The sequence below is a fragment of the Triturus cristatus genome, chromosome 6, assembly GCF_964204655.1.
Source record: "Triturus cristatus chromosome 6, aTriCri1.1, whole genome shotgun sequence".
NCBI lineage: Eukaryota > Metazoa > Chordata > Amphibia > Caudata > Salamandridae > Triturus > Triturus cristatus.
In genome coordinates, this window is record NC_140589.1 from 1,664,610,629 (window position 1) to 1,664,634,132 (window position 23,504).

Sequence of the window (23,504 nt, forward strand, 5' to 3'; positions counted from 1 at the left end):
GCTATTTAAAGAATGTTGTCAGGTATCTGAGCCTGCCTTGAGGGGATGTAATTATAATTCTTACAAAGTCTTACAATCTTCTGCCATTAAGAAGTCTGTAAAGAAAGAATGCGTAAACTTTAACATATCTGGTGTTTGGAAAGCTATGTCCTACAATGAATACCAACAGACTGTCGTCTTTCGTCTGTATTTTATATGTATTGGTATGGAAGGTGTATTATCAACTGAGTACACAAGTGAGAACATTAAGATGTCGGTGTGACGAGGTGCCCACAACAACCCAAGAAGGGGTGAGGTGGAACAGCCTCTAGGAAGCACATTTTTTCCTACAAAAGGTACCTCTGAAAGGCTATTAGGACTGGAGAGTGTCAGTTCCTAGTCAGGAACCTTTCTGGTAGGGGGTGTTTGCAAAGGATTCATCGTTGGGAAGGGTCAGTTTGACTATTGACTGCTAGGTGAGGGATACAGTTCGACAATGTTTATTCAGTCCATGAAGAGGCTGGTGGTTCTGGACATCTCCAAAGAAGCAGGCACTGCCAGAAGAGACTAGGGATTGCTCGGGTATAGAGTAATAATCACACCATGTGACATGTGTGCAGATTTTTTGTGTAGGTAAACAAGGCTGCTGCCTTTAAACACAACTATGAGCTCTCTTGCTGGCATGCGGGGTTTCGTGAATGCTCACTCTCTCCACCCACCACTGGTCACATCACACACTAGGCAGGAGAGCTGCAAGGGCTGCTGCTCCCAAATCAGTGGACTCCCAACTCGAGAAAACAACTTCCTTTCACATTTTCCAGTTTCAACACTGTACGTTTTATGGCAATATAGGGGCTTTTAGGGCTGTTCCAAGTGAACAGTTTTCAGACTATTTGGGTTCAAAATTATTAAAAGGGGTATTATTAACCAATCAGGGCGATTTCAGTGGTAGTTGGCCTTTCCCCGGAAACTGCAACCTACATGTCACGGAGGGCACCGTCTGGTGCTTCGTTTAAATTCATGAATTGATGACCTTTGCACTTTACTAACAGAAACTGGTGTTATCTAAACAGTGGTCTAAACTAAAACCATGTGGAATTGGGGCAATAGAGAGAGGCAGGGGTAGGAGGGAGAAGTAAAAGAGAGATGGGAATAAAAGGACAAAGAGAGAAAAGTGGAGAGAGAAATGGGTATGGAGTAGAAGAGAAAGAGAGAAAAGTGTACAGTCCAAATGTCTCTCCATAGGCCATACAATCTGGCATGGCTAATCTTAAATGTAAGTTTCTCCCTTATTGTGCACTACATCCCAAGACAGACCTGAAATTCTGTATCTCCAGAATGAAGAAAGAGTGGACAGGGAGACGCACCTTTTCCTGTCTAGTGCTAAGACAGGAGACCTGTCAGAAGAAATCTAATGACCCCCTATATGTCTTGTAGAGGGCTACAGTAATTTATTTATTCCGATTAAGCTTTGGTGAAATCTTAATATGGCCCTCGCCTGGCATGTCAGTGCCATGAAACCTTCCTGATGACAAGAACTATATAAATAAATATTTAAAAATGAGAAGGGGAAGACGAGCAGCAGAAGAGACGGCATATGTTGTACAGTACTACACCATTTATCTAGCGCTTGTGGGGCACTGAAGCGCTTGCCTAGGTGGGCAGCCAGCTACACCATGTCGGGTATGCGACTGGAAGGCTGTGGTCTTTGTTTTGGGATCCTTTGTGGTGTGTATGATCACCGACATGGTTATATGGTGTTTTGGGGCGCAGTGCGGAGCAGTGTGCTGGATGACGAGGTGTGAGAGATAGGAGCACAGTTCATGGGTTTCAGTAAGTGGCAGCTTTAAGCTGAGAAACACAGAAAAGACGATCTGAAGAAGGCGAAAGGAAGACACAAAGCAAGAGACGGAAAGAGAGCGTTGTGAACATGGAGAGGGAAGCGAACGAGCACAAAGGGAACGGGGAGAGAGGCAGGGAAAGAAAGTGAAATAGGAGAAGACGAGTAAAGAGAGCGAAAAGCCGAGAGAGGTGAAGAGTGAAGCGCAGAAATATAGGAAGGAGAGTGAGAGTCAAAAAAGAGAAGCAAGAGAAGGCGGGGCAAGGGAGAGAAGAGGACGAGAGCGAGAAAGGTGAAAGTAAATGAGAGAGAGCACTAGAGTGAAAGAGAATTAGGAGAGGACTAAAAAGAAAGAGAGGGGTGGAAACGAAACATCTCAAAGAATCCCAGCAATATAGGAGATATGCGCGGAAGCAGAGAGAGACGAGGAAGCAGGAGAGACATAGACGCAAAGGTATAGAAAGGAGGAAAGACAGAAACAAAGGTATAGAAAGGAGGACAAACAGACACAAAGTTGCAAAGACGAGGAAGGACAGACACAAAGATATAGAAATGAGGAAAGACATGGACACAAAGGTATAGGAAGGAGGAAAGACAAAGGTATAGAGACGAGGAAAGACCGAGGCACAAAGGTAGGAGAGGACGTGGAGAAAGATCGGCCTGGGAGACAAGGGGGGAGAGGAGAGGGGGGTATCGGAGCAGTAAATCTCTTAGCCTCTGACATTGGCTGAGTGACAATGTGATAAGGGTGGAAGAGGTGAGACATGAGATAGACACAAAGCGATTAGAAGGGTAGCAAAGAGAGAGGACATAGGAGAAAAACAATCGGAGGAAGGCATTTCCAGTTCTATGCACATGGAGGAAACAAGGAGACAGAGGAAGAAAAAGAGAGGCGGCGAAGCAGAACAGACAAGTACTGACACTGGAATATGCCTTTTCGCCGACAACTTTACATCTTAAAAGAAACAGTGCATTATGTAGTGCCCAATTATGAACTCTCGCGGGATTCCTTACAGCGGGTAACTCTCGGCCACTGACGTAAGGCGGACAATGCAGAAATCATCCGAGTGAGGCGGACGCGTCCCTCGGGCCAGGAGCATGCAAGCCGGCGCAGATTTAAAAAATAAATGTAGCTAAGCCCCGGCACACAAAGCATCTGCTCGACAACTTCGCGCACTTACATAACTTTACATCTTAAAAGAAACAGTGCATTACGTAGTGAGGCGGACGCGTCCTTCGGGGCCGGAGCATGCAAGCCGGCGCACAGGAACCCCTTGGCAGACGGAATTACAATTTCAACCGGAGCTTTCCTGAAAAACATATTATTTCTCTTGCTTTAATGAACCCGGTGGGATGATAGCAAGAGGAGCGCGTCATTCCAATTGATTTAATAACAGGCCGACCTCACAGAAAAGTAAACAAAGAAGCACACCGAAGCACACCACCGCCTTTCTCCGAGGCACAGCAGAAATGCCTCGGAGAAAGGGAGCGTCCTTTTCGGATTCGGGGGCGTGTTTTGCTGTTGTCTCCTCCCTGAGACTTTTCGCAAAAAACACGCCCCCCGATCCGAAAAGGACGGGGCATGATTGGAGTGACGGGACCTCTTCTCCAATGGCTGGCCAGCATTTACTAGGCCAGCCAATGGAGAACAGGGTAGAAGAGGGGCGGGTTCAAGCCCCTCTTCTCCCAAGTCATTATCTCTCGCGAGCGAGACTGCGCAAGCGCAGCCATCGCTAGCCGAGACCTAAAAAATCTCCTTCTTCTGTATCACTCTAGATAAGGCCAAAAACCACACTAAAGAGCTATTCAATATCATCAAATGACAAACCTCCAAGCCACCCTAAAATGCTCTCAGTTCTCCAAAGAACGGTGTGACTACTTTGCAAATTTCTTCAATGATAAAATTAGAAGAATAGAGCTCTCTTGAAAATCACAACAAGCCACCCAACAGGAACCCTCCTCCCAGAAATGCAGATAGTAACCCCACCTTCTCTCTCCACAACCACCCAATCAGCGATCACTCCACAGGAAGTTAAAAGATGTACTCGTAAACAAGAGTTCCACAAAACTCCTGGAAGGTATTCAACCCTATCTCGGAGGAGGACATATCTACTTTTGTATCTAAATCCAAAGCCTCCTCCCACCTTGTCCACCACCTCCCAGCATCTCTGGCAAAAAAACTCAACCATGCCTTAACCCCCCTTTGGATCAAGATCATAAACAGCTCCCTGACGACTGGAGTGATGCCAGACTGTGTCAAACTATGTCAAGTCACACCAATGCTCAAAAAACCACAAGCAGACCCGATTGACCTCAAGACTTCCGACCTGTCTCCAATCTACCCTTCCTAGCCAAAACCCTAGAAAGGTGTGTTCTCGCACAATTAAACCAACAAATCAACAACAAATAAAAATAACAATCTGACTTCAGACGCAATGACAATCACCCGGAGCGCTGTCCTCTCGCCTACACCGTTCAATATATACATGGAGACCCACACCACCATTCTCAACCAAGCAAACATCCCCTTCCATCTATAGGCAGGTGACACTCAGGTCTACTTGGAAATCTCATCCCTAGACAACATACACCGACTAAATGCCACCCCCCAAGAAGTCCAACACTGGCTATCTTGCAATCACCTAAAACTCACTCACAAGAAGACAAATTCTGCTCATATGAAAGTCAAGCCAATACCCCCAAATGCAAGAATGGCTAAACTCCATAGATGCTCTTAATTGCAATCTTACCCCAGCCGACCCTGCCAAATCTCTAGTAATCACATTAGACCCCAAACTGACCATGAAAGAGCATATAAAGAACAGTGCGAAGAGTGCCTTCTATAACCTGAAACTTCTGAACAAAATCAAACCCTACTAACCTCTGAGCGACCTCATATCGGCCATATAAGCGATGGTGTTGTCAAGATTAGACTACAGGATGCCACACCCACAGGCACTGCGAAATTCCACCTCACACCTCTTAGAACCACTCTCAGTGCGGCTGCCAGATGGTCACAGGAATCAAAAAATATGACCACATCTCCCCTGCCCTGAAATAACTGGATTGGCTCCCTATTGAAGTTATAAGGACAGTAACGTCACTAATATCAGTTCTATAGGACCAGTGCTAACAGGCACAGCGCAGGGTTAACGCTACAATAAAGGTGCTACAAGGGCATGGTATTGTCAGCACACAGCCCATGTGTGTTGCTGCTGCTGTCTCTGCTAACTCCTGCGCCTTTGAGGGGCTGTTCCCTGCACCTCCTCCGCTCTTTGTGTTGCGGCTGGGGGAGGATAGCCCTGCCAACCTGGGGAGGCAGCAGAGAGCGTGACCAGTTACGGCAGCCCCATGGCCGTGCAACAGGAGCAGGCCGAGCGCCGAGAGAGCAGCTCGGACACTGGCAGCCAAGAGAGGCACATTCCGCCGCCTCCCTCGCAGGGTTTTAACAAGCCAGTCAGACTCACGGGGTCAGCGCTGCAGCTGCCCAATGAGCGTCTCTCGCTCTGTGGGCAAGCATTACCAAGGCTGTATTAAATAAATATATGGCCACGGGGATCGCCGCTTGATGCTGTTTGGGAGATGGGGGCGTTCATTAGTATGTAAATGTGAAAAACAAAAAAAGGCAGGCTTGAAAAAAATAAACTTTCTACTTAAACGATGGCTCCTCGCAGCATACCACTTCAATTCTCTTAGAATTCTGAACGGAGATACCCACCTCCTCGCTCCAGCAGAGAGAGGAAAACCTCCCCGGGATCTGCAGTGGAGAAACAGTCAAAACCGGCAGCTCCCATTAAGAGAGATCAGGATACTCACTGTGACGAACTGCCGAGAGGTTTACCGGAACACGGAGCGCAGGGACGCATTTGTGATCATGCAGAGAGATATAGTGCACTCATCAGAGAAAGAACCTGGTCCCAGGGCACTGACAATGGCCTGAGAGAGAAACCCGAGTAACACTGGGAGAAAATGCCGAGCGACACCCCGGGGAATCCCCAGAGACCCCGGGGAATACACACGTAATCTGCACAATTAGGACTGTACTGGAAGGAACTGCACACCGAGACCTTAAGCAGCCATGAAGAAAGATCTCCTAGCGGGACATCGTCCAGGGCAATTCATTGTGTCACTGGCAAAGTTAAAATACACAAGAAGAAACCAGTGGTGCGCGTGCACCACAGAGGAGCGGGGGCGAGGGAGCGCGGCAGCGAGGCGAACGCGCGCTGCTGCGCGTAATAGACACTGACGGGAATGGGCGGAGCAAAGGCGGGACATGCGCCCGCCTTTGCCCAATTGCGTGCCTTATTTTTTTTTTTAAGACACGCTAAAGCCAATGGCAGCCGGCGAAAGCAAAACCACACGCATAAGCGTTTATGCGTGTGGTCAGCTTTCAGAACCCCCTACATGAGGTCTCGCGCTGCGCGAGCATTGCTGTGCACTGCAACACTAGGCTCGAGACCTAAAAAGGCAGGCTAGTCAAGAAACCTAAGAAGCTCCAATACCTTACTACTTATCCCACCTAAAGCCCACAAACAGAAAATCCTGGTTTGCTCCTTCTTGAGCAATGACCCTAAAATCTGGAACTCCATTCCAGCACATATCAGAACAAGACCCTCCTTCTTAAGCTTCAAGAGACAGCTAAAGGATCTCCTCCTCAACCAATACCTGAACTAGAAGAATGTCAATCAGCCACCAAGATATAAACTCAACTCTTATCGTCTCCCTGTACTCCTTCCCTGCTATTTGCCTCCCTCTTGATCATCCACTGTTTTCACCTTGCTCTTATCCCAAATGTATGATTATACTCGCTATTTGTAATGAACATGCACTGATGTAAAGCGCTCTGATACCCTCGGGTCTTGCCAACTCTATATAAAACTCCTTAAATAAATAAATAAAATGCAGGTCCTCGTAGTTACAGATCAATGTTTAGGTTAGTCTGGCCTTTGAAGGTGTGTCTTCATTTGGAAAGGAGACTCAGCAGGAGGATCTATGAAGATTCACCTACTCGTGAAGGGAGGTCCATACTGATTGCACATTGCAGTGAGTCAGCACATAACATAAGTACAAAACAATTGTAAGGTGATTGCAGTAGTCTGGTGGCATGTCATCAAGAGGATACCATGGTGTATTGACAAACATCTTCCAGTCAGTTATATTCTTTTCCATAAATGTGTCCCTTCAGGTTCAGCTTATGTGGATGGCCTCAACCACTGACCATTCCATGGCATCTTCCAGCCCTGGCTCTATCCTCTATGCCAAGCCCTCATGATAGCCACATGGCTTTTCAATAGCACCAGGGCCAATGCTAGTACAATTTTTTTAATTATGCCCCCTTAATTTGAGGGAAAGCCCTATTAAACAAGATTTGGGTGTGAAAACTCTTTGTACATCTATCAGTGACATTTTCAGAGAACTCAGTAATTTTCTGCAACTAGTATCTTTCATAGAATTACCATTCTCCATTGTCAAGCTGGGGGTTCCAGGTAATGTTATAAATAGCAGTAAACCATATTAACATGACTAAAACACCACAGACGATGGGTCATTTAGTAGCATTAACCACATTACTGAACTTCAAACAATGAGGGAGTGTACTCTTAACTCCATTCTCCATATAGGCTAACATATTTTAGATATGGAAAACATTGGCACACTGGTGTGTGAAGATAAAGTCAACTATAAGCCTAATAGAAGGGCAGAGGGATGACTGCAAGTCAATCTCTTAAAGGATCCAACACTGGAAAACTGTAAGTATGTAGCTTATTTTTCCCAGCACCAATCCTTCAATTGATCCATGTGCTTGATTCAGAATAGCACCAGTATATTTTAAGTAATGGAAAAATAGGAAGAGGTAGGTAGGTATACAGGCTCTCCTTATGGAAATCAGCTGCAAATAACTGCTTGTCCTCCTACTAAATCTGTGGCCACCTCTGTTGACATGCAGTAGTGCTTGATTAAGGTGCATTGGTTTTTCCAGTTGAGCAGTCTGAAGATATCAAAGAAGCTCTACCCTAGTGTAGAATGCTGCTGTGGTTGGCACACAATTCTCATGAAATGAGCAGTCACTCGTCCTTGCAGAGGATAGTTTGGTTGGTATGGCAAAAGGGTGATTGCAAAACTTAATGGCCAAAGGCCATTATGCAGAGATTAAAGGATTTGAACAAAATTATGTCAGTACAAATTGTTTTTTAAGGTGGAAGTATGTGGGTACTTTGGCTCTCCTCCTATAAGATAGCGTTGGTCTCCTAAATGTTATTCTTTTGGATAAGGAGGGGGTGTTTTCCAATTTTACAATTATTACTAGAATATATGCAGAATTGATCATCACCACTATAGTACTGTCCATCTTCACAGAGGTGTGTATTCTTCAGTCCTCAAAATCTAAAAGTGCAGTACATGAGGAAGCCAGGTTCCTTGAAAGACAGCTGGTCACAGCCAAGATGAATAATTTCATCTTGGGGTGACCTGTGATGTAGACAGGGGTATCCCAAGGCCCATTTGACTTTTTCCGGTGGCAGATATCTTCTGAGACTGCAGCTAGGCTCTGCATAAGCTTTTCCTTCTTTTCCAAGTGTAGTCCAAGCTGCACCACAGATTTGAGAAAACACATAAAACTTTCACTATTTTATGTGGCTGCTCTCTGAAGTCAAAAAAGAAAGTCTTTCAGCTTGGATGCCATCAGTAAAATAGAAACTTTTAGAGGCCCTTTCCACCAGCCGGAGGAAACATGAAATGTCTTCAGGATGTTATTTGATATTTGATATTTATAAGCTTGTATAGCACCCGAATCACCCCGTAAGGGTTATCTCTGCACTTAGGACAGCAGGAAACATCAGACAATAGGGCCTAGCAAGATATGTTTTTAACAATTTTCTAAAAAGGGAAAGACTCTGGCAGTCGCGTAATTGGCGAGGGAGTTCATTCCAGAGGGTAGGGGCAACGTAAGTAAATGCTTTGCCCCTGACCGAGCCTTTTTGATTCTAGGAATACAGAAAAATAGCTTGGAGCCTGATCTATGGGACCGGGTTGGGGTGTATTTTTGCAGTTTATCCGATAGGGAGGAAGGCCCCAGGCCATTAAGGGCTTTAAAGACTGTACAGTATATCTTGAATTTCACCCGTTTTCTCACAGGGAGCCAGTGCAGTTTGTTGAGAAGTGGTGTGGAAGCAGTTCTAGGGGGGGGGGGCGTTTTCTACTAGTCGGACTGCCGTATTCTGGACTACCCGCAGTTTGTTTAAAGAAGACTCGCTGGCCGAGGCTAGCAGTGCATTGCAGTAGTCCAGACTGCTTAACACTAGAGCTTGCATTAGTGTTTTCCTGGTAGAGGGAGGTAGCATGGGAATCACTTTTCTGAGGAGACTGAGAGTGTGATAGCAGAGGCCGGCAGTGGTAGTGGCAAGTGCTTCAAGTGTGAGATTCTGATCGATCCTGATTCCAAGGTTCTTGATCACTGTCTTTGGGGAGGGAGCAGATCCCAGCTCCTCCGGCCACCAGTTGGGAGACCAGCTTATTGCTGCACACCCAAACAGCACGACCTCCGACTTTTCGGCGTTAAGTTGCAGGAAGTTAGCTCTCATCCAGGCAGCGATGGTTTTCATACCCTCAGAGAAGGTAAGTTGAATGTTAGGGTTAGACTTATCAAAGATGAGAAGGAGCTGGGTGTCGTCCGCGTAAGAGATGGGACTGAACCCCAGATTTCTCATTAGTTTTGCAAAGGGAGTCACATAAATGCTAAAGAGGGTAGGGCTCACGCAGGAGCCCTGGGGTACTCCCTTGGTAACTTTGGTGGTCTTAGATCTAAAGGGACCCAAAGTGACCGTTTGGGTTCTATCTGTTAGGAAGTCTGTCTGCCATTTCAGAGCAACTCCTTGAACCCCGATGTCCTGGAGTCTCTCCAGTAGTATCTGGTGAGAGATGGTGTCAAACACTGCAGATAGGTCAAGCAGCACTAACAGTGCTGCTTGACCTTGGTCCAGGGCCATTCTGATGTTGTCAGTTACCTCTATCAGGGCGGACTCTGTACTGTGCTTGGCCATGAAACCAGACTGGGAGAAATCCAGGCAGTGCGAGGTTTCCACAAAGTTGGACAGGTGTCTGTTTATATGTGTTTCAAGGAGTTTGCTCTGAAGGGGGAGCAGAGAAATGGGGCGGTAGTTTGATAACTCAGAAGCGGAGATTTGGGGTTTTTTTCGAAGGGGGACGACTTGTGCTGCTTTCCATTCAGGGGGTAGTCTGCCAGCTCTCAGAGAGCTGTTGAGGATAGTGCAGATGGGTTTGGCCAGCTGTTGCAGGAGGCGGGAAGATATTTTTGCAGGGATAACATCTAGGGGGACCCAGATAACTTTAATAAGGAGAGATTTTACCTCTTCCGGTGTTGGGGGGAAGTTCATGGGAGTTCCACTGGAAGTGGTAATTTTAAGGTAAATAGTGTCAATTTTGTGGGTTAGAAAGGACGCTATATTATCGCACAGCGACTGTGAGGGGGTCTCCGCGGTATCGCATGCCTTGGGGTTTGTGAAGGTTTTCAGAATTTGAAATAGGGTTTTAGAATCGTTTCCAGCTAGTTCAAGTTGATTAGCGATATGCATTTTCCGTGCGGAATTTATGTTTTTATGATAAGCAGATAGCGCGGTTTTGAATCTTGCTTTATCATGTTCATTGTTTGATTGTCGCCATTTCCGTTCCAAATTTTTACATTGGCTCTTTTCCTCCCGGAGACTGGAGGAGTACCAGCTAGTTGGGGAGTGTTTAGGTGGGTGGGTCTGCAGTTTCCTCAGTGCTATGTGATATATAGTGGATTGAACAATAGTGTTGTAATGTGTTAACTGTTCTTCTACACTATATGTGGCAGTATCGGTGTTCCAGGAATTAAAAGGGATATTGAATTGATCAGGATTAAGTTAATGCAATGGCCTGTACCAATATGTGGTGTGAGATTTAGAGGTGGGATGGACTCTGGGACATGTGAGTTGGAAGTCCACCAAAGAATGGTCTGACCAAGTCAAAGGATGAGTTTCCCCGCAGATGATGTTAGGGTAATTAGTTAAGACAAGGTCTAAAGTGTGCGTTGTTGAGCTTCAAGAGATCGAGTGTGGCAAGATCTGTCAGGCAGGCTGTGGTGTCCAGATTGGCAGCATTTTCGCTGTGGAAGTTAAAGTCCCCTAAGAATACAAAGTTCTAGGGTAGAAATGACATGGGGGGGAAATGAGCTCCATTAATTGGTTAGTAAAGTCTGACAGAGGTCTGTATACAAGAGCCCCTTTCCAGCTATGCTGTGGGTGTAGATCGAGTCTAAAAACTAGGCATTCAATAGAGTCCTTGCACAACTGGTCTAGAATGGTGATTGACACAGATTCCTTGTGTATAATGGCTATGCCTCCCCCTTCACGTTCTGGCCTTGCGAGTTTTTGGATTCGATAGTCGTCCGGAAGACCTGCCGCAATGGCAGGGTTGGAAGAGGGTTTGATCCAGGTTTCTCTGAGAAATCCGATGTGGGAGTCTGTGTCAGTCAGAAGGTCCCAGATATTAGCGGCGTGTTTAGGGAGTGATCTGACATTGGCCAGAAAACAGTTCCAGCCAAGGTTTGTGGGTTGGGGCTGGATGTAACTTTGAGGGTTACTCCTGCGAGGCCTCACTCCCTTTACTTGGTTGGGGAGCACCCAGTAAGATGGAGTATAATGAGGAGAAAAGCTCTGAAATTTACAGAATCTACAAGAGAAAGGTTCTTCAAGCAAAGTGAGGGAGTGTGCTCTGTGTTCACAGGGATTATGCATAGTCTTTAATAATGCGTCCCTTGTGTAGGAGTGGCGGTGGCGAGTGGAATTGGCAATAACTGGAGCATAACTGGCAGGGGTCATAGCTCCTGGCGACATCCAGGCGCGGACGGGCGCAGACGGGCTTGCATTAGGCACGTCATCGGCGCACCAGCGGCGCGCCCTCTGCGCGTCGGTTTAGGCATCTGTTTAAGTAGTGGGGTATGCGGCTAGACTGCTAACCTTCCTACTCGTCCCAAATGGAAGTGGTTATGCCTCACTTCGGGTAGGTGGCGCCTCCCTCCAAACAAACGGAACAATCCGCGCTGGACCGGGGAGGAGCGCCGTTACTGAGTGCAGCAGGTAATTTTACAATTTTAAAATTACAATTCTACAACTTGTTAAAAATATATAAGAGTGATTTGACTTAGATAAGGAGGAGTTTTGTGAACCTCAGTAGGAGCAATATAATCTCTATTTGTCATCTTGTGTGTCATCAGACACTTATCTGCTGCTACTCCTCCTATACCTCGTAGTTCTCAGTGGAGGCCTGCTTTCACTTGAAGGCGTGGTGGAGGTGGTTGTAGAGGCTGCAAAGTCACCTGTGGTTGCTGAGTATATGAAAATCATGCATTAAAATCGTGCCTCATTGTTGGTATCCCTCTAGACCTGGTAGCAAGGATCGCACTCGTCCCTGTACCCAGGTGTACTGATCAACCAGTGCCAGTCTGTCTTTTTCGTTAAGACAGAGATGTTGATAAACCCCTGCCTGGATGCCCTACTCAGTCATTCCAGCATGTGCTTTACATTAAGCTGACCAGGGTAGAATGCTATCCCATGATGATTTAAATTGTGAAGTTGTTAGCGCCTGCAGTATAACCACTACCCTGATCACTGACATGCTGATGCAGACAATGACTACAGCATCTTTCCCAGTGACAATACAGCCCTTGAGATTTTACCAGATATCAGAAGTCTTTGCAAAAGGTTCTGCTGAAGGTTTGGAAGGTACATCTTGCTTCCAGGAAACCTTAGAAGTTGTTCTTTGGATAAGGATGCCAGGTTCTCTATTGAAGCTGCTTCATCTGGCACGTTTACTTTTAGAAGTGTCCAACTTCTATTTGCACTGTATGCCTTTGTGCAGGGTACAGGGAAGGCACTCCTCAGACTCTTCCTATGCAGAGGGAGTCCCCTTAGCAAGATCTTCACTGGCGGAAGGTATGGCATATTTTGCGCTCTATAGGCTTGAGAGTGGTTAAAATAATAAAGAAACCCAAAAAGCCTAAATAGGAACTACTTGGAGGCCAATTTCAAATACAGTTTTCCTCTGTTCCACAACCCATAAAACAACACTCTACTAAAGGAAAGCTGTAGAAGGGTATGGCAGAAGAAACACAATGGGCAAATCTGAGGTGAAGACATGAAAATAACATACTTGTCTGAAAAGGAAAAAGCAGATCTCTGAAAGGACCCCCACACTAGATGGAGTGGAAATCAGAGTACCTTCACTTCACTTAATGAAGTTTGCCCAATTTTCAGTTAGGTGAAGGTGCAGCTAATAAAAAAACACCTCTTATAAGGTCTTTAGATATGCTAACAATGTCATTTTAGAGGAGACTTCCATTCTGATGACGAGAGCCATTCATGGCATGTGAATCTATAAAGATTCAGTGTTGGCGAAGATGCAGTTATAGTCTCAGCAGGACTTCTGGAGATGGAAGGTGTGTCTCTCTTGGAGGAGTCAATATTCTCTACTATTCAAAGACTTCAACCTATTGGAGGGATTTTCAGAAGAAACCCAGGTTAGGTTTGAATTAAATCTTGGTTTCTATACAAGGCTGATCATTAGGTTCTCTTCTTTGCATTTTTCAGCTCCATGCTCCTTAATAAAAAAAAAACAACAGACCCATATTCCCTTTCTGGACCGAGATGATCAACTCTTCGCTGGCCCAAGGTGAGGTGCTTGATTTTCTCAAAGTTGGCTAGGTAACACCACTTCTGAAAAAACAAGGGGCAGACCCAGACTACCTTGAAAACTTCCAACCAGCGTCCCGTGTCTCATGAAAATTATCAAGCTGCGTCTCAGCTCAATTCAATTGAAACATTGCTGATCACTAGCTGCTAGACATTCATCAATCTCTCTTCAGAGATGGCTGTAGCATGCTAATTATGGATGATATTCTTCGCCTCCTAGACGAAGGAAACCCGTCTACTCATATTCCTTGACTTATCTATGAAGTTCAACACAGTCAATCACAATATCCTACTTGACATCGCTGGAGACAAAATGGGCATAAAAGACATTTGCCTTAAACGGTATCAAAGAACTGCTCACACCTACATAAATTAAACAAATCAATATCTGTAACAAATCACTATCTGATTTGGCTCTAATTACTCAAGGTTTGTCCTTCACCCGTTATGCCCTGTACTTGGAACAGCTAAATGCAATTTTAAAATGATCCAACTCCTGCTATCATCTATCTACATGACAATGACACCCCACTATACCCGAAAATGTCTTCCAAAGAACGCATAATCCCTTTAGACAATACCCTGCGGGACATTCAAGCTTGGCTGTCCTCCAGCCACCTTAAACTAAACCCAATGAAAACAGAATTCCTCCTTACCCTTCTTACCCAGGTCCAAGACTAGCCAGACTCAATAGACAATTTTCAGCTTCCAACCCAAAAGCACAAGTAACTCGGGATAACCAGCAGCAAGAATAGAAATATTTAGGCACACATAAATGCCAAAACCAGAAGTGCCTAACATCAATAAACAATTTCAAGACCTTCACCCCAGAATCTGATTTTAAACGTGATACAATTCCTTATTATCTCCAGACAAGACTACAGAAATGCGCAGCTCACTGGATGGCCAATATCCGACCTGGTCGCAATGACAGCAACCTTAAACGCTGCAGCAAGATTGATCTAAGGAGCAAGATGTTCTGATCATGTCACAGCTGTGCTCACTACCTCAACTAGCTCCTGATTGAAACCAGATGCTTATTCAAAACAACTTGCATCACCCACAAAACCATATACGGTGGCACTCCGAAATATCGAAGTGAAAAACTCCTGCTATTCCAAAGCTGATACTCATTATGTAGCTCTGAATTCTTACTCCTAAAATCTGCTGGGTTACAAAAATACAAAAACAATTCCAGCAATTCCAGTCTTCTATGGAAATGCACCAAATATGGAATTCAGTCTCCAATGAGGACCCATAAACCCTAACTTTGTAGCATCTACTAGATCAAAAGTACCTACATAACTACCTTTCTGGTCCAATGGATTGTACGCCCTCTGCAGAGGTATAAGGTAACCTTCCAACAAAGCCAACGAGAAGATACCGGAACTGTTGATCCCTTAAGCTTTCACAGCTGTAAAACAATATTGCCGCCTCGAACTCTCAGTGTGGGATTCCCCGTTTTGTTGTCCTTGAATCTCCTTCTGTATGGAATTCTCTGTTTTGCTTATCCTTGCATCCTCCCTCCTGTAAGTGACTACATGCTATTTGACTTGCTTCAATTAAACCTAAGTCTACTTTCGCATTATTGCATCTTTCAGATTTCTCATTGTAAAGCACTTTTACACCGTTGGGTCTAGCCCGAGCTATACAAAACTACAAAGAAAGAAAATAAAGAAAGTGGACAGAAACTGCCATGATATATGTAACCTATGGAGACACTGAGTAGGTCAGCAACTGAGAACTGTCAGCCAAAGCTAAAGCCAGTTTGTAGTAGAATGCCACAAAAACAGCTGTTTGAGGAGAAGGGACCAAAGGGGTGAATTTCCTGTTCTTTTTTCCTGTGGCCACATCTTCCTTGCGAGTGAAGGGTTCTTGAAGCAAGGAAAACAAAACATTTCCCAAGGCAAGGCAGGGGGGTGCAAAACTCCAGGCAGAGAAAAATAATATCTAATTGTGGATCATATCTCGGTTCTCAATGGATGGCCGAAAATAGGTCCTTAGGCCAGTGTACATGGGCTTCATGGAAAAGGGGGCAGTGGACTGGGGATCAATGATACCCAGGTGTGTGTAGTAACTACCCCGCTATTTTTTCAATATTAGGTTTTACGATAAAATGCTACGTTTCATATCTAGACTATCTTTACATACCCATAACACATATTAAACGTTGTCTGAGGTTTACATCCATTCCTTTTAAATCTGTAAACAAGGCTCCAATAATACATTATAATTACTCACAGATTTATTTCCAGGTCCGTGTAGAAAATAATTCAGTGCCTGTGGATCGCTATAAACAAGAGGAAATAAAATGCATCGTAAATGTATTTCTTGCAATCAAGCTGAGCATCTATATATATATATATATATTGTATTCTATCATATTCCTCTGCTCAAAACCAAAATAGGTTCTGTAGGCAACAGTGTTTGTAGTTATGGTTTCTATATATCATATGTTAACTGCTAAAAGCGTATTTTTTTTTATATATTGGTATAACTCGAACATTATATTCTCTGTATTTTGTAATTACTGACATGCTATTAAGTAGCTGTGTGGGAGCATTATATCCGCACTCTTGCCAAACACATTGCAGTCAACATTTAACTTAACTTCCACACATCAATGTTTACATCTTCTCACTCTTCCTCTGTGCCCCAAACTCTATTTATCATTGCCATTCATTGACTGCTTTTCACCATTACTGCTAGACATCAATAATACGAATTGGCAGGTTTGTAAAGTTACCTCCACAGTGAGTTCATTTGAAATATGTACCAGATCTGTTGAATGAGATATAGTACCCGATAATTCATCACAGTCAGATAAAAAAGGTAATAAGAACACGAATAGGCAACTTACCCTATAAGATCGAAGAGACAGTCATCGTCATCATCCATGACAACTAATAAAAAAAGCAAAGGCTAGAGTTTAAAGAAAAAGAAAACCTTTAACCATGATGGGCTACAACAAAACTGTCCTTTCGGTAACACTTGTGGCATCCACAATCCACGATTTGTTTTAAAGCCTGCCGTTTATACTAGTAGTAAACAGATACATAACAATTTAAGATAAATTAAACTACTCTTTAATATGATTCATACATCGAAAATTGCATTATATTAACTTTTGTACCGCACTGATCATTACAGAAAATAATGAACTGAATACAAATAACTTTGGGTAGGGGAAGTCCACGGTTATAAAGCTTTTGTTACTTCGTGAATTTATCAGTGACAAGTGTACAGTACAACTGAAAAGTACCTTCTTTTCCAAATATTTAAGATGATCTCTCCTTGGCTCCCCTACATTTGCTTATGATTTTAATTATAATGTGCCTGGCAATTTATCAAATAGCGCTAGGACACACGATACTTTAAAGTTACAGTATATGGTTATGAAAATCATACAAAATGAAATGCAAAGTTACAACATATCAATTCCACATTTTTTTTAAAAAGAGCAAAAAAATAAGGTTTGGAGGCGTGGCTTATAGATGAATGTATTAGCCGAGTCTCATTGGGGCCCTCCATTTTCCCCATCACAGCATATTTAAGACACCTCAAGGACTACATTTCACTGAGCTGTCTGCGCTGTCAGGCGGAAGATCAGAACTGACAGCTTGAGCAGCCATGAATCAGCAGCTGTGTGTGTGTAGTGCCCCCCTTAAGAGACTAGAGCACGCACAGTGATGAAGTAGGAAAAGCCCCGAAGTGGTGAGCCGGGCCCTCGGGTGAAGGAGGGACGAAGGTTCGAGTAGTGCACCACTGTCGTCTAAAAGGGTCATGCCTTAAGGACCTGCTGATGCTGTAAGGGCAAATTCTGAATGCCGGAGCAGAGGTCAGCAGTATTGCGCCTCCCCAGCCTAAGAGGAATGCCCCAAGCAGGCATCCCCTGTAAGCAAACTGACAAACTGATGCGCGACTGGCCACAATGGTTCTCCGCAGTGGGGGCACTTTGGAGACAGGGGGTGGAGGCGCAGAGCCTCTGTGAGGCAGTAGTGCTGTGGTGAAATGGGCAAGAGTACTGCCTGGAAAGTTTTGGCAGCATCAGGCCTGAGTAACTTTTCAGTTGGCCGCACTTCCCTCACTCTGGCTGAGAGGACTCTTGCCTACTGCAGTCCCCCCACCATTTGGCTGAGATGACTCCTGCCTACTGCAGTCCCCCCACCATTTGGCTGAGATGACTTGCCTACTGTAGTTCCCCCAGCACCTTTGACTTCTGCTGGTGATTGTCTGGTGTAGGTTTGGCAAGAAGAGTAACACAGTCACACAGGCCGATCGTGGATGGCTGGAGTCTGTAATTGTTGGATAGGGTGACCAGATCTTGAGAACCAAAAACCAACTGTGCTGGCAGAATGACAACTCTTATCAACATAGGAACGCAGAAGAAGCACTGGGAAAATAAATAACATTTAATTTCTAAAACCAGCATCATACCTGTTGAATAAATTGCTTATTATAACAGCTGCTCACTAGCACAACTTTAGAACAACCAATAAGTGCCCCTCGCTGGTTTCAGTCTACCCCCTCTAAAAACCGGGACATAAGCCAAAATTGGCGAAATCTGCTGGGACAGCTGGTGGAAACCCGGGACTGTCCGGGCAAATCCGGGACGCCTGGTCACCCTATTGATGGAGCATAATTCAGCATCAGAGACCTCTCCAACACTTGTTGTTTCCTGGTGCCCTTCTTTGATGCCCACCGGAGGCACTGATTTGTACAGAGATAGCCCTCAAGGGGCTAGCTGAAGATGCCTACAACTTAGTGCTCCTCTAGCATGTGAACTTACTGACACTGACACTTGACACCTATGAGCTGAAGTGTGTGGCTAACATCCTACCAGAGAGGTGGTCAAGCTTGGCCCCATATAAGTAGATGAGAGAAAAGACAACACTTCTTGGTGAGTGTACATAAGTTTATTACCACCAACAGCACCGACGGTCAGGCAGCAACTGCCGCCCTCAAACTTTTCCACAGCTTTCTTCCCCCAAGCGTTCTATTCCAACTGTTCCACTACAAACATTCCATTTAAAGAAAAATCCAGCATAGTCCCTTACCTTACAACAAAAATGTATTACACAACATTTACACACGCCTTTCCCTCCAAAGAACAAAAGAAAATATCAACATAAGCATGTATCTTTGCATGTCCCACGACATAACTATAATCTATGCACATTATTAAAAACCAAATAAAATGGAATGAACATGACATTACTATACACAGACACCAAAAGCTATGACAAATTACATTACATAATCCTTGAATTTCGATGGTAAAAACCTCCTTGCACTCCTTTCGACCAAAATAGAAAAAGTATTGGACTTCTCTCGGGTACATACTCAGCTTTGGACCTTGGCACCACAATCACCATTCTTTTGTTCCATACTTTGCCATTTTCAAGAACTACCACCTGATCTTTTACTTCTTTAACTAAGACAGGAGAGGAACATTTGGAGTGCACTTTTTGAATATGGTGGGGAATTTTTACCCTAAAATGATCCCGTTTTTACACATAACTCTTTCCTTGTGCGACCTTTAACATTGGTACAATACCTCTCCTGCACATTACTCCTCACATTCTTCACCCTGTTCACGTCTATACATTTCCTTCCAATTCACTCTTTGTTCAAATGGGATCCAGCAGTTAGATCTCTTTATAGAGAGAAAGGAGAAATCCCCATACTGATGCGTGGAGTAGTTCTCATTGTCCACAATATATCCATTATTACCTTTTTCGAACTTAAACCATTCACCAAAGCCAACTGTAATTGATCCTTAATTACTTGATTCACCTTCTCAAGAAATCAGTTACTGTGGGGATGGTGCAACGAAGTCCTTATATGCTTGATAACATTCTTTTCCAAAAACTAATTTCTTCAATTTGGTAACATTATCTGTCCCTAGTTCCTGTGAAAAACCTTCTTTAAAAAACAGATCAATGACCAATCCAGCATTGACACTTTTAACAAATTTTACTTCAGTCCATTTTGACATATAATTAACCAAAACTACCACATACTTGGGAGAACTCACTAAAACCCCAAAAGGTCCAGACACATCAAGTGCAGCTTTTTGCATCATGATTTCCCATTGATGGTCACGGGGTAAAAAGGGACTGCACAGTAACTATGATTTATCACTTAACATACAGGCTTTCCACTCACACTCACACTATGCTCCACAGCTTTGTCCACACCAGTCCACCAAAATTGTTCCCTGATTCTATGTTTCATGGCACACATCTCAATATGTACCTCATGGGCGAGATCAAGCACTTTGGACCGATATTTCCGAGGGACAACTAAACGTTCAATCGCACGCAGTATTCCATCTACCAGGCATAATTAATTAGTTCATCTCCAATGTGCAACTAGAGTCTCATCCATGTCACGTGATTTGGGTCAATGACTTGAAACACACATGATGACTTCTTATAACACCTTGTCCTCATCATTAGCTAACCTCCATTCATCTTTCAATAAGGCACCACACGTAATGACATTTACAGAACACACACATTTCAAACCTTCTTCACCATATTCCACCTCTGAACAGCCAGCCTATACTGGCAAGCATGCTAGGCAGCCAGCATCAAGTCTTTTTCCCAGGAATATACTGCAGCTTATACAGATACTCTTGCAGCCTGTTCAGCCACATGGCAATGTGGGGTGCCACTTTTCCACCTTTACTTGTACTGAATAATTCCGCCAGTGGTTTATGATCCATAAGTAAAATTAACTGACTCACCCACACAAAGTTTCTGAAATATTGGACACCCTAGCACAAATGTAATGTTTCTTTTTCTAAGGTGGAGTATGTAGATTCGGTCACATGTAATGACCACAAGGTAAGTGCAATCATTCCTTCCTTGCTCCTACTCTATCTCTGCATCAATGCAGCACCCAAACCACAATACACGTATCAAGGGCATCAACTGTTTTAAAAGGACAGGAAGAAACGATATCTTTTTTTATAGCCTTAAAAACTTTTTCACACTTGCTATTCCAATCAGACCTAGTATCTTCCTTTAGCAAAGCTCACAAACATGCAGTTTTACTGATGAAATTCTCAACAAACTTAGCATAATATTCTATTAATTCAAGAAATTATCTAGGCTGTTCTTTATTTTTGGGTGCAGATGTCTCTTCAATTGCTCTCAGAAGTTTCATTTTCGTCTTCACCCCTTTCACTTGACACATGATGCCCCAAATAATCCACCCAACTTTGGTTCTTTAAGAATTTCCAACACTTCACTCTTTCATCTTTCTCATTTTCATCCTTAGCATAAATTAAAATATTGCCTTGAAAACAAGCAACCTCTGAAATGCCCTTGTTCAACAATCTTTGAAATGCCAAAGAGGCAGAAGCCAAACCAAATGACATTCCCTTATAGCGATATGCCCCTTCTAGGGTCGCAAATGAAGTTATTTGCCAGGACTCCTCACACAACTCTACTTGATGCTATGCCGTTGATAGTTATAAGGAAGTAAACACTACAGCCCTCTTAAGAGTGGCCAACATTTCATTTATATTGGGAAGTGATTGAGAGTCTACCCAAATGTTAGAATTAAAATCACGCAAATCTACACAGTTTATCAGATTTGCTCACCAGAACCACGAAAGCCAATCATTATAAACCTTCAATTGGCTCAATGATCCCCAGACTACATAAATTATCCAATTCAGACTTGATCTCCTTCCTTAATTTAGTGGGTATTTGGCGTACTTAATGTACCACTGGTTCAGCATGTTCCTTCAACACAATAGGATGTTGGAACCTTTTCAGTTTCCCAAGCTCATACGAAAAAGCTTCTGGATACTTACATACCCACGGACATTCATCTACATTGCACACTTCAAAGATATACAATTCAAAACCTCATTGTCTCGACAAAACTAGTCCAGGAGGATTGGAATCAAGAATAATTTCAAAAGCTTGTTGATCATTCCACCCGACTAAATTTACCCGTCCTTAGCCACATATATGGTACTATTGGTTGTTTTGTCATCGAAACTCAGAGTGGCATCAAACTGGCCTACAACTTCCACCCTTTTTCCACCATAAGCAAACATTTTAAAACACAAGTCTTTGAGGCATGATTGTTTTAACTTCGAAAATTTAGACTCTCCAATCAAAGTGAAAGGTGAACACAAATCAACCATGACTCACTCTGACGTCACTCATAGTAATGTCACAAAAAGGAGGTTTTCTTCATTTGACAGTTCTTATAGAAGCATCCTGAACAACTCCATATTAATCAACATCATGTGCAGATAACAACAATATTACACTTTCTGCACAATCAGACGTATCATCTATGGACCTCACTATTTTCTCACTTAGACGTTTTGGGGTTCTGCACAACTTACACGTGCTAGCAAAATGACCTCTTTTCACATTTGAAACAAGTTTGGTCGAAAGCAGGACAGCTTTTTGCAACGCACATGCAATTTGCCACCACATCTAAAACACAATACTTCCACTCTCTCACTCACCATTTTGTTTCCTCTACGATTTTCATTTGTTTGGGGTTTATCTGATCTTGATTGTCACCCATGAAGTGTATGATTTTTTTCTCAGACTGTCACAGACTGTTTGACAATCTGTTTCATCTCCTAGGTCGTTTTCTCCCCACTCATTTCCATCATACAATGTTCAGAATGCTCTATGCTTGTAGCAATAGCAAGTGCTGTTTTAAAAAATGGATCCTCTATTGATAACAATTGCTCATGAATTATCTTGCTCTTTGTCTTCTCAATTTATTGATCACAAAATATCTCCCACCCGGGCTTAACCTTACATGTGCTGATAAAAACGCTGCACCACTTGTGTGGCTGGGCCTAGTGCCCTTGATAGGAATGGAACAAACTGAGGTCAATGGAAGTCTCCCCGCTAGGATTTCCATTGACCTTCGTTTGATCTGTTTGTCTCGCAGGCACTAGGCCCAGCCACAAAAGTGGAGCAGTGGTTTCTATCAGCATAAGACAGGTAACGCTGCGGATTCCAGAAGTTTCCATCACAGAAATATAAGGAAAATGTGTGATTTGAGGTAAAGTTTGAGGTTGCAGGGTTGTCTACTTTTCAAAAATGTTTATGGTTACCAAAATCTGACTGTGGTTCGTACAGACCGATCTCCCTCCTAAATGCGGAACCTAAGATTTTGGCTAAACTATTGGCCAACCGTCTGATTACTGTTATCGAGAATCTAGTCCATCCCGACCAGTCGGGTTTCATTCCGCATCGCAATACTGCACTTAACCTGCGAAGGGTGCATGGGGTACTGGGCAGAGCAGCCTCTATTCTGGAACCAGCGGTGATAGTCTCCCTAGACGCTACTATGGCCTTTGATACCACTGAATGGCCGTATCTCTGGGCAGTGCTGGAAAAGTTCGGGTTCGGCCCAAACTTCATTCGATGGGTACAGCTCCTATATGCCAACCTGCTGGCCTAAGTAGTGGTCAACAACAAAAAATCTGCCACCTTTGAGCTGGGCCGGGGGACCCGGCAGGGGAGCCCGCTGTCCCCTCTCTTATTTGCCCTATCCTTGGAACCACTGGCGGCATGGATACGCTGGGATCCGATGATCCGGGGCATCCGCTGGTCCCCAGATTGGGAAGACCGCATTTCGCTCTACGCGGATGATATCTTGCTGTACTTGACCTCTCCCAGACGGTCCTTGACTGTGGTTTTAGATATTCTTGCCATATTTGGCAGGTTCTCTGGGTACTCTATCAATTGGGGCAAATCTTTGTGGTTTGCTTTGGCTGGGGAGCTGCCCGTCCCACCGCGGGGATGCCCAATACAACTATGCTCCGATGGGTTTAAATACCTGGGGATTTTTCTCTCCCTGAACCCATCGCTCTGTTATTCCCAAAATGTACTCCCCCCCCCCCTCTGGCCAGGCTGCGCAAGGACATAAGTAACTGGAAATCACTCCCGCTCTCCCTACTG

At 44.1% G+C, this 23,504-nt stretch overlaps 1 protein-coding gene across 6 annotated transcripts in view; it reads right to left on the bottom strand.

Moving 5' to 3' along the window:
- Nucleotides 1-23,504, bottom strand: part of BICRAL (BICRA like chromatin remodeling complex associated protein) — an 834,654-nt gene that overhangs the window by 529,832 nt on the left and 281,318 nt on the right. For all 6 annotated transcript variants that reach the window (XM_085612825.1, XM_085612820.1, XM_085612819.1 and 3 more), the window contains 2 exons: nucleotides 16,409-16,451; nucleotides 15,790-15,838 (listed from right to left, as the gene is read on the bottom strand). In XM_085612825.1, coding sequence (XP_085468951.1) covers nucleotides 15,790-15,838; nucleotides 16,409-16,446 — 87 coding nt within the window. In that variant the 5' untranslated portion in view covers nucleotides 16,447-16,451. The remainder of the gene's footprint in view (nucleotides 1-15,789; nucleotides 15,839-16,408; nucleotides 16,452-23,504) is intronic.